The 12,459-nt window shown below is 36.1% G+C and overlaps 1 protein-coding gene across 1 annotated transcript in view; it reads left to right on the top strand.

Annotated features, from left to right (window-relative positions):
• TINAG (tubulointerstitial nephritis antigen) overlaps positions 1–12,459 on the top strand; it is a gene marked incomplete at both ends in the record, with an annotated part of 44,452 nt that overhangs the window by 19,721 nt on the left and 12,272 nt on the right. The window contains 3 exons of the mRNA XM_079550762.1: positions 2,699–2,879; positions 3,552–3,597; positions 8,092–8,197. Of these exons, the coding sequence (XP_079406888.1) occupies positions 2,699–2,879; positions 3,552–3,597; positions 8,092–8,197 (333 nt within the window). The remainder of the gene's footprint in view (positions 1–2,698; positions 2,880–3,551; positions 3,598–8,091; positions 8,198–12,459) is intronic.

Below are 12,459 nucleotides of genomic sequence, written 5' to 3'. Positions count from 1 at the left end.
GAGTATATCCGGTGACCTACTAAAATATGAGGGCTGCTCTGAATTTAATGCCTCCCATTTTATTGTGTTGTCCACAGTGTCAGAGGCAGATGCTGGTAATACTGCAGTAAAGGTTGAACTGCTCACCAGTATTCTGTTCCATTTTGTTGCTGTGCAACAGATAGCAGGAAAGGGGCAGTCTGACACAATGCTATCCAAAATGGAAGTGTGTATGAAGCAATGATGTGTCATCAAATTCCTCCATGCAGAAAAAGTTGCTCCCACTGATGTTCACTGATGTTTGCTGAATGTTTATGGAGATTAAACAGTGGATGTGAGCACAGCGAGAAGGTGGATGGTGTGTTTCAGCAGTGGTGCCAATAACAGTGCGTCACTTCCACTGGTGCAGATCTTTACAAGCATGGAATGTGGGCTCTTGTTCATCGCTGTTGAAAATGCACAGCTAGTAGTGATGATTCTGTTTAAAAAGTACTGCTTTGTGGCTGAGAATTTGCTCTGCCAGATAGTGTTATTGTGCTCTCTGAATTCAGTCTTTAGAAGAGGCCTTCTGATATGTGTTCATGATATCATCACAGAAATGTGTGTATTGTTTTAGAAACATCTAGCATTGTAATATGGAAAACTAGAAAGACCTAGAGTATGAAAATTATAAAATAATTAGTGGAAGATTCTGTGTGCCTTTACTTGAATATTTCAAATTGATAGCAAGGGCATTTTAAGCTTGCTTGCTTCAATTTATTGAAGGAAAAAGGATGTTCAGTTAGCCAAACAGTCAAAATGCTTGAACAATTCAGAAAAAGCAATTTAAAATAAAGAAGCTTACTGTATGAGGAAGCAGTTCATTGTAATTAGGGTTTTGATGTATTGCCAAGGTAAAGAATTAAAACCTCTCCTTACCATTTTTTGAAAAGACTTCTTTTTTTTATTATCCTTCTCTATACTTGGATGTAAGGATGGCTCTTAACCTGTTCTTCAAAGCTACTTTGATTTAGCACTTTGGAGACTTTTACATCCAAAATTAGCATGAGTTTAAATCTCAGGTGATTTACTGCAGCACCTCTGCAATCACTCCTCTGACAGAATCAGTGCTAAATTCCTTTGAGTCTATGAAGCCTTAGGCTAGAGAAGAATCATCCAGAAGAAGCTCTCTTTGCAATTCAAAGATTTATCTTTGATTACTTATGAACAATCAATTAATTTCATGTATTTTCTATTGAATATTTCCTCCACGATTCTTGCAATCTACTAATTTTAATTATTTTGAAATCTTTATTACAATAAAAGCTGCCCAGCGATGACTGGTCTTAGTATTTTCAAAACACAATCTTGGTAGAATATATAATTTCATTTAAATCGTTCAAAAGGAGTCTTAATTTCTGTAAATATACTCTGAAACCCTGAAAGCAAAACCATTGATGCAGATTTCTAATGGCGGTGCAAAAAATTTACTTACTGTATTTGTGACTGCAAATCCTCTGCATTTGGAAAAGCTTTTGAGAAATGTTTCTAAGAAATAGTGAGGATGGTCTTCAGGATCTGCATAGACCAGACATGTAACACTATTACGGCATGTCTGTCATTTTAGTGACATTTAGCAGGAAGGATCCTGCTGTCAACAACGAGGGTCCTACAGAAGAAGCCCTGTGGCCTACTCCCCCTAGGATTGTCACCAACCTTTTCTGAATATTAGATGACACATATTCACCAGCCTTTAAGTCTACCTCTGTTTATTCTTTTGGTACACATTCTCTTCTAGGCAATGCCCTGTCCTTCTCTGCTTCCTAACTTTATATCAAAGTATACTTTCTGAGTTCAGCCTGAGTTTGAACCTGCCAAGATGAAATTTCTCACGTGATGGGAAAACCAATCCTACAGACAAAGCAATTCCTTAACCGTATTCTCATCTTCTTTGTAAGCATAAGTTCCTGAAAGTTATTGCAAAACAGTACAATTATAAATTCCACCACTGAAGCCTGTTGAGTTTTACCCTTTCTCTGTTACGTATTTTGTTACAGAAAAGTCCCTCCTGCCAGCATCACTACAGAGATTTTTATTTTTCCCATGAATCAAGATAATCAACCCAGTCACCAGGCCATGTCTAAATGCCTTTCCTAGTATGTCTCTGCAGCTGGAGCGCTCATTAACTCAGTTCTGTGCTCTCACTTGTACTTCCCACTTGTTTATCTTTTAAGGAAGTGCATTTCTTCCAGAAGGCTTTTGTTAGTGTGAAATAAGCTGCTAGTATTAATTGCTAAGCATCGTGCCTCTCTTTGGAAGAACCATCAAATTCACTCGTTTGTCAGCAAACCAATTATTTTTACCCAGACCTTTAAAAAAAGTTACAGAGAATCCTTCTGTCAGTAAAGTTTACAAAGAAAAGTGAGCAAATTTTCACATTATATGTGAGAAAAATATGAGGTCAGACACATTTTAGCTGAAAGAAATAAAGAGGCCTGTAGCTTTTCAGCAGCATTCCTTCAGAAAATATAGATAAAGCTAGAAAATAATTTCACTTAAAAGTTTTTGATGCAAAGATGCACATTTCACAAGCCATTTTTGATGAATGTAGACTTTGTGGTTTATCAAATGTTCATATGTTTGAAGAATGAATGCCTCCATAAACTTACAGTGGTAAAATAATTATGAACTTGGAATAAAAGTTAAAAAAATCTTATTACATCTATTTTTAATTGATCAGGGTCGTATCCTATGCCTGCTATCCATCATTTTGGAAGCATCATCTGGATTCACCAAGTGAAAATCACTGTTATGTGTCCAGTGAACATGGAAAAAATCATACAAATGGGCCCTGTCCCAATGCTTTAGAAGATTCCAATCGGTTATATCGCTGCGGCTCTCACTACAGGGTCTCCTCAAAAGTAAGTTCATGCTGTGCACACATCCTGTCATTTTCATTTTGTCCTTTGGGGCTTGAAAATAATTTGGTAGATGGAAATATTTGCACTTTGCTTGAACACTTTTAAGGAGAGTTTTTTTTTAATTGCACTTGAGATATTATATTCTTTGTAGTTTCTCAGTTTATCTCTTCAAAGTTATGCTGCTGTGGTTCTTTAGAAATTAAAGATAGAAATGAAATTATGCAGTCATAAATGCCATAAATTATTTCTTCTTAATCATATTCTTGATAGTTTTTCTCATTTGGTAAACCAAATATGCTTTAGCAGAAATACAAGTGGTATATTTTATGCCATATACATACAACATAGAATGGTTTGGGTTGGAAGGGATCTTTGAGACCACCTAGTTAAAACCTCCCTGCTATAGGCAGGAGCACCTCCCTGTAGACCAGGTTGCTCAGAGCCCCATCCAGCCTGGCCTTGAATGCTTCCAGGGAGGAGGCATTCACAACTTCTCTGGGTAACCTGTCACATATGTTATATATAACCTGTTATACATATATATATATACAATATATGCATATGGTAATAAATCGGTATGTTTTTATGTTGGTATGGTATTGAATTTATGTTATTTAACATAATGTATTTTCTTCCCTTGCCTTCTCTGCTGCTGCTCTTCCTTTCTCTCAGGAAACTGATATAATGGAAGAAATCATGGCCAAAGGACCTGTGCAAGGTATGGTAAGTTTGAAATACGTTAATACTGTTATTGAAGTAATTAATGTACAACGATCTTGTAGCTAAATATTAGAAATCATAAATTGCTTTCCATGGTGAATAAAAGAGATGTATGTGCAGTAATTCACCCAGGGTATCCAGCATTGATGTAACTTCTGGTGTGCAAGGGCTCAGATCTTCTAGGGAAATAAAGATACTTCAGCAGGATGTGGGGGAATGGAAAAGAGTTGTTTAGCCTGACTGGTTGCAGCTGCAGATGGTGCTGACAGCATCTGGGGATGGGGAAAGGGCGTTGTGCTGGATATCCATCTGATCTGGATGGACAACCAATGCAAAACCAGGAGACTTTCTTATTTCAATTGACTTGAGTTATATAATGAATTATCATGGCCTCCATTTCATTACTGAAAAATACAGGATTGGATATAATTCATTTCAGTGTACTGTGATGTTGAAATTACTTCTTAAATTTCTATATGAGCAGCTGCAATTTGAAGCTCAACTTTGACAAAATCAGTACTGTTAGTCTTCTTCTGCCCAACTTTGTTTGCTCAAGGGAAACATTCTTTCCCACATTGAATTTTGTCTAGAAGTGAACACAGTGTTTCTACTTATTTTGAGATAAGGAAACAGTTCAAATCCCGAAAACAGAATTTCAGACTGCTCTCTAATACTGCCTTCCCCTGCTATATACACATAGTTTGCTATTTTAATCTATCTGTACTAAATCTTCCACATAAAATTATCTAGATTCAGATGTTTGTTAAGTTTTAATCACACAATGATTCATATCATTTTTGGAATGTCAGTGTGTTTTCAGTCTCAAGGTAATATTGTATGTGAAAAATAAAATCTAGATCTTAAAAGAGCATGTACCTGAGAGCTTCTACAACTGAGTGTGATTCCTGTCCATTCTTCCTTCGTGTTATATGAGATCCTTAAATGAGTATCTGTTACGATCTAATAGTTTGTCACTGTTCTTATTCTATCTTCCCATAATACAAATGCAATCAGGATATGATTCTAACTTTAAAACGATATCATGCATTTTTTTTTCAGAACATCCTGAAAGTGATCTTCAGCTACTGAAAATGATTTTCCATTTTCCTTCACTTGTCATTCCTCAAGATCTTACAAAGTACTTATGACCAATCTTATCTAATGTAATGAGTAATATTTAATAGCTGGATAATTTTCAAAAACCTTCCAAGATGATGAAAATCATCTTGTTTAACGATTAATAATTTTGTTTTCTTTGTGCACATTCAATATTATGAAGGTGAAGGATACATATATTCTTAACAATTCTGAAAAAAGTGGGTGTAGTAATATAGTTAAAAACTTTCTCCTATACAGCTTTCAAGTTTGAATGACAGCTTCTCTCTGGCAAACATCACTGTTTTATGTGGTGAGCAGAACAATTAGCAGTTTGAAGTGCAGATGATGGAATTCTAGTTTCTTTTAAAATTAACTTTGAAATAAACGTTGTGTAGTTTTACTAATGCTTTGAAAATTTTCCAGTAGACAATCAAATACTGTGCATAATTTTTATTTAATGGATTTTATGACATACTCCTATACAGTGCTGACATAGGATAAGAATCTCTTCTGTAATGTTGGCTGCTCTCAGCCAAAATCAAAGCTAAAAACACATTGGCAATACAAGAAATTTGTAATTTTACTTATCATGATCTTGGAAATAAAGGAACATTACATATACTGCCACAAATTTGGACAAAGCACTAACCTGCATTAATGTACTGTGCTACACTTTTTTTTCTCTGATAGCTACTACATTTTTGGGTTTTGTATCTTTATATGTTTAAGATACATGGATTCTAATTTAAGAATTGTATTCAGTGGAATCCATAGTAGGATGAATCCATAGTAGAATGAATCTGCTGTGTTCATGCAAGGATCTGACAGCTCAGCATGACTAAGGTAGTTTATGCATAAGCTACAGTGAGGCACAAAAATTACTGCCTCTTCCAATTCATTAATCATTAATTCTTTCATTTTGAAGCATGGTTGCTTTGAAGTGGGATGGCACACAGCTGGCTGGAAAAGTGAGATCCCTTCCAAGTCACAGTCCATATCAGGACAAGGTCTCTGCAAAAATAAAAATATCTCAGTGCTTGACTTTGAATTATCACCTTTCTATCTACTCTACACTTAATGAACACAGCTCCTGATTAATATGCAGGCTTTTTAACTAGGTATGAATAAATATATATGCATATATGCAAATATATATACAATTATATACAGATCTACATATACAGAATATATACATATTCCACGTATGTCCATGTAATACACAACCAGCTGAAATTTTCTCATATAGGTTGAAGTTACTTTGCAAATATATTTCAAATGTTGTATTTCATTTCAGTATGATAGATATGATAGTTCTTCAAAGAGCCAAGAACATACTTTTGATTTAGAGGTGCTGATACAGAATAAATTGTTCACTGAAATTGAACAAATGGACCTTGATATTACTGATACAGGGATAATCACAGGAATTCCCAGATTTATACACTGGAGAACCTGCGATAGGAAGGGGTAAACCTTTGCAGGGAAATTTTGTTGAGTCCTGACCTTGCAGCTAGAAGACAAGGGCAAAGTTTATGCTATTTTCCACTTGGACTGTTGCTATCAATAACTGTGAGCTCTCATTCTGCAGACAGCTCTGGCAGAAGCTCTGGCATTATTCGTTAAATTTATTTTTCTTATTTAACTGATAAAACTCTTCCCATTTCTTGCCACTTACCATCATGGTTGCTTATTCTCTGTGTGTTTCTATCTGCATAAATTTGGGACATGACAGACATTATTAACAATGCATATTTTCAGCTGGGTTTCCTGGGTAAAGGAAACCTATATAAATGACCATGTTTTGAGCTGGTTTTTTTCCTCCCATCTTACTGTCTCCTAAAATTTGAGAATGCTTTCTGTTTCAAGCCAATTTGATAGAGACCAAGAGGTCATAAAGACAATTTCCTTCAATTTTTTGACAATATTCACGTAGTGGAAATTAATCTGAAAACATGCCAGATGAATAAAAAAATGCATCATGAGCTTGCCTTACTCAATGGATAGTGCAGATCTATACAAGGCACATATGTTTTAATAGTCCAACCACACTAAAATTGTCATTGAGACATGTACGTTATAGGATTCCTGAGGCACAAGACTTTAAGAAACTGAGTTTCATTAATTCTCACGTTCCAGGCAGTGTGGCAATTTCACATAATTACAGAATTGTAGGGGCTGGAAGGGACCTCAAGAGACCACGGAGTCTAAGCCCCTGCAAAGCAGGCTCCCTATGGGTTTCCTATAGGAACTTCCTATACTCCAGTTTATGGACGTTCCCCTGGTCCTGTCCCCACAGACTGCTGAAAAGAAGTTGGCCACATCCATTTGACTCCCACACTTAAGATACTTATAAACATTAATCAGATGCTCTCTCAGTTTTGTTTTCTCAAGGCTGAACAGACCCAGTACGCTCAACCTTTCTTCAAAGGGGAGCTGTTCTAGGCAAATATAAGTGTGCTAAAATCATAAGCTAAACGCAGACTGAAATTAAGCCTGTATTCACACTTCTATTTATGTAATGTAAGCTGGAAAATATTTTCTCTAGATCTTGTAGCCCAGCAAGTAACAAAACAAATGGAACTAACATAGCAGAATGAATTGGAAAAAAACCTCAAAATGTTTTCCTTAAAATTGAAGCAAGTGATAATCCTCTGAAAAGATGTAAAGTGCAGATAGTAATATTCATTCTCTTGCACTAAATTTACAGTTCGTCAGCTTGTTGGCCTTACATTGTTATTAACAAACTGTATTTTGATCCACAGTTTTACAATACTTTCATTTGAAAGTCATAATGAACAAAGGCATAGAAAATCTATTTTTCCATAAGGAGATTCCAGTCTACCCAATGAACTCTGTTTAAATTAAAAAAAAAAAAAAAATTGCAAATGTTTGTCACTGCCATATTTCATAGGATGTTACATACATGCATATACATTGGCAGTTAAATACTTCTCTGGACTATGCATATGCTTCTCAGAACTGAGGATTTTATGCATGAACCCTGAAGAGATTTGTCTTATTGGACTGGATTTGTACAGAACTTAGAAAACCTGCATAAGCCCATAAGAGGAGATATTTCTTCTTCTTTTTTTTTTTTTTTTTTTTTTTTAATTGAAATAGATCTGTCATAGGGAGTTTCCAGGACAGGGAAAGCCAACTAATTTGGCAGGAGACTTTTGAGAGGTGTGTTGGAATATTTCCCTTGGTTTACTCAAAGGAGGCAACTTCTGAGTAATTAGTGAATTTATTGTAATTACAAAGAACACTCATGCAGTATGACACAAAACCTGACAGCTAAAATTAAAGGAGCAATCTAGAGTACAAGCAATATTTGCTGACTGTGCTGATTTTTCCTACCATTTTCTTTTCTTTTTTTTTTTTTTTTTTTTTTTAGCTATTATGAAAGTCTATGAGGATTTTTTCCTTTACAAAGAAGGAATCTATAGACACTCCTACAAAGAGGGGTCCAAATGGAAAACTCACTCAGTGAAACTCCTTGGGTGAGTATTCTTTTACCCTTTTTTCCATGCTAATCATGAAAGCAAGGAAATATTACTGCTCAGTTTAGAATCTTATGGTTTTGTTGTCAGAGATGTAGCGCTGTTACCTCCCAGTGAAAGATTCTGTTTGTTTCATTTTTGTATATCTGAGAATTTTAGAAGTCGTTGGAATGAGCTGTAGTCCCACAGCCTTTTAATCCACTCTGACATATGTTCTAAGACTTCAAAGATAGAAGCTGTGGCCTGAACTGAAATGAACAAGTCACCAAGCAGAATCCAAGCTGAAATGTAAACGTTGCTGGTGGCCTCCTAACTAGCCAGCACAGTTGTATTTACACAGCAGTCTGAGCTCTCCACACCCCAAACAGAAATCAGCTGCTGCAGGTGTGCTGCTGGTTTTATCTGGGGTGCATAAGAAGAACACACCCAGTCTGAAACTGTTGCAGAAGAATATGAATAATACATCAGTTGATTTCCCCTCAAATGCTGAACAGTGCCAACAGGTGACAAGTGTCTAACAGTGCATGCACTTGAGTTACGGAATGCATCAGAGTGCTTTTTACTCTAACATGGAGGGAATATGCAAGGTTGCACTTAATAAATCGCTGAAGGAATAGTTAGACAAATGGCTGAAGATAAGTCTCAAACAAATATTTTGTAGGTGATGTAGAATATCAAACAAATAATGATTCAGTCTTGTTGGAGAAAGATTGCTGAGAGTATCTCCGACATGATTCTTCAAGAAGAAAGTGTAGTGAAATAAATTGCCTATTGTATCTGTGATATAGATACCCTTGCAAAGGGTATGGAAATTATAATGGTTGTGGAAACTGCTGACAAGGAATTACAAGAGTGTGTCTGCTAGTGCTAGACAGAAGCAGCAGACTTAAGCAGGATCAGCCTCGAGCCTATAGAGTTGCAAAAAGTCCTGACTCAAAGACTAACAGAGGAAAAGCTCCTGAAGAGAGCATTGCAAAGATATGAAAGAGAGAAACTGGCAGGGACTTTGGAAAACAGTCTGCATTAGGAAAATAGATTTATGAAGGAAATCCTGTATGTTTGGTATATATATATGTATTGTATTTAAGGTATATCTGGAAGAGAAATTGATAAACAGGAAAATTGGAACTTCAGGGATGAACCTCTATGGGGCTGTAAGTGCAGATGTTGGGATTCCTGTGTTTGGCACAAGTGTAGGGTGGTAATAACTATTCCCTCAAATAAAAATATGTTGTCTAACCTAGTGAATCTCATCACAGGGGAAAGTGATTAGACCAGAATTGCACAGGGGAACAACATGATAGCTGAGGAGCAAGGGACAAGGACTATTAATGTGCTGAAGTAGCTGCTGATTTAAATGATAACCATTAGGATGGTCGCAGAAAAAGAAACAGTCAAGGAGCCATTTATAAGCAAAAAATAGGACATCTTAGACCTGCAGTAGCCTCAGAGGATTGTATGGACCAGTCTGTGCAAAACACTGAGTAGGAAGAAAGTGTTTTTTTATGCCAAAGGACATGAGAAAAAAGTGAATGAAAAAGAAGAAAAAGAAGGCAAAGAAACATCAGACTGATTAGGAGTTTAATATGTGGGAAATACATTTACTTTCTAATTTTTGTTGAAGATTGCTGAACTGATCTAATGGATCCAAAACTGTAACGAATGTCCCTTTTTTTTCACCATCTAATGTATGTGTTCTGACTGCTGGGACTATGCCACGTGAAATATTTGCAGAGTTGTTTAATTGTAAAATTGGATCCAATTTTGACAAGTTGAAGATTGTTTGAGCCCAAGACCAGGTGTACTTAAACTTATCAGGGAATCAGAGAATCATTTAAGTTGGAAAGGACATTTGAAGGTCATCTGGTCCAACTGAAGAGAGGTCTGGAGCACAAGCCTTATGAGGAGCATCTGAGAGAGCTGGGATTGTTTAGTCTGGATAAGAGGAGACTCAGGGAGACTTTATTGCTCTCTACAAATATATGAACAGAGGTTGCAGTGAGGTGGGGGTCAGCCTCTTCTCCCATATAACCAATACAAGGAGTAGCCGGAATGGCCTCAAGTTGCACCAGGGGAGGTTCAGGATGAGCATTAGAAAATACTTTTTCTCCAAGAGTGTGGTCAGATACTGGAATGGGCTGCCCAGGGTGGTGGAGTCACTGACCCTGGAGTTGTTCAAGAAACTTTTAGATGTTATACTGTGGGACATGGTTTTGCAAGAAATACTGGTGGTAGGTGGTAGGTAGATGGTTGGACTGGATGTTCTTAGTGGTATTTTCCAACCTTGGTGATTCTATTATTCTATGATTCTAACTCCCCTGTAATAAACAAGGACATCTGCAGCTCGATCAGATCACTCAGAGCCCCATTTACCACCTCTCTGGGCACCATTTTACTAGCAATGATGAATCCAGTGATTAAATGTGACTTAGCACTATGAGGTCTAAAACACTGCTTTGTAAAGATTCAAACACTTTCAGAATGAAGCTGTCACTTTTTCATATCATTCATATCAACTCTTTGAACTAATTTGAATGTAAAATGCATAGCCCAGACACAAGCTCTCTGCGATCTACAACAGCTTATTCTGTTCTTGTTTGTTTGTTTTGTGTGCACATTGTTTTGTTGTTGGTTTTGAGCAAAAGATAATGCAAAATCTTTTCCATAGAAAAAAAAAAGAATGATTCATGAGAATCTCATGAATGCTGAACTGGAATTAAAAATTGTGATGATTATTTTCATTTTGCATCACAGAATTTTTTTGAGAGAAAAAGGGGCAGAGACTTGATGCAGTAGGATAAAAATATGCAGTTTTATGCGGGCTGATATTCATTGTGATCTGATTTTTAAATTTATAACTCCTAAAAATGAGTTAATGTTTGTAAAAGGCAGTTATAGTAATGGATGACCACAATGAACTGATATATGCAATCTCTCAAAAACACTTTTGAAAGGGCCATAAGCTCCTCATGCTTGCAATTATGTATAAAGCTACAGAGTGTTATAAAATAGATATAAATTTTAGCGAAACCATTTTTAACACAAACAGATAGGCTCATATAAATGTCTAACTGAATACACTGATTGAATTCTGTCACTATGCAAGTTGAAGCTGCTAACTATTTTCTATCATTTTGAGGTTTCTACTTCATAAAATCAGCTCTAAGTCTAAAAAAAATCTATCTCCAGTATGTAGTGTATGACCTCAGGCTCAAGGAGAGCATGGGAAAAGAACTGTGAGGAAACAAGAAAGAAAAATATGGAGCAGCCAGGCAGAGGGTGTTGCAGGTTGCAGATGGTTTGAGTGTAAAGATGGTCTCTGTGGACAGTGAAATAAGTTTCCAATGGACTGAAGTCAAGACTGACATGCTGACAGACAAAGTATGATGTCTCAAGTTTCTGTGTCTTGTCTGCAGTCAGTGAGGTAAGTAGAAAAAATGAGTAACAGAGACTGGAATTCATAACGTTTAAGTTTTGATGAGTAGAATTTAGAAGTTACATCTCTGCTAGGCAGTCGTGGTTTCCTTTATTATCCATTGCTGTTGTGCTGCTCTTTCTGTCTGTCCTTAAGTGCGTTTAATTGCTATTGTTTTTTTTTTTAACTTCTGTTAGTTACTTGTAAAGGAACCCCTGAGGATAATGTCAGACTTGCAGAGCTAACATTAAAATGTCTAAGGTAGACTAGATGAATCCCACTATAAAAACATCATAAAGTAACGCCAGCTTGTGCAACAAACTCACTGACCAATGGTCCATAATATTTATGGTAAGATAATATCCTCAAAATGTCATATGCTTGTTCGTGTCTATGTACACACACAGGTATATGGATTTATGTGTATATACGCATTAAATTTCAACTCAAAATCAAACCAGAATGAAAACTACCTGAAAAGGCACAACAGAACTACAAAGAGCTAATGAAGACAAATTGTTCAGAATTTGGCAATTTTCACATTTTTTTTCTGCACTCACATTTTAAATAGAATAATGATTGAAATTACTAGGATCAGTGACTAAAGACATATGGAACTGAACACTTACCTCAAGATATCTTAATAAAAACAGACTTAATTCACATCAAAATGAATTTGGTAGCAGATTTGCCTCCCAGATCTATACTTTTGTGTTAGAGTTGAGTTGCCAAAGTCCAGTCTATAGCATATTCTTTATAAAACTGGTGCACTTCTTACTCCTTATTATTCTTATTCTTATTCTTATTCTTATTCTTATTCTTATTCTTATTCTTATTCTTTTACACC

Source organism: Tetrao urogallus (genome assembly GCF_951394365.1).
Source record: "Tetrao urogallus genome assembly, chromosome: 2".
Classification (NCBI taxonomy): Eukaryota; Metazoa; Chordata; class Aves; order Galliformes; family Phasianidae; genus Tetrao; species Tetrao urogallus.
This window is presented reverse-complemented; position numbering and strand designations above follow the sequence as displayed.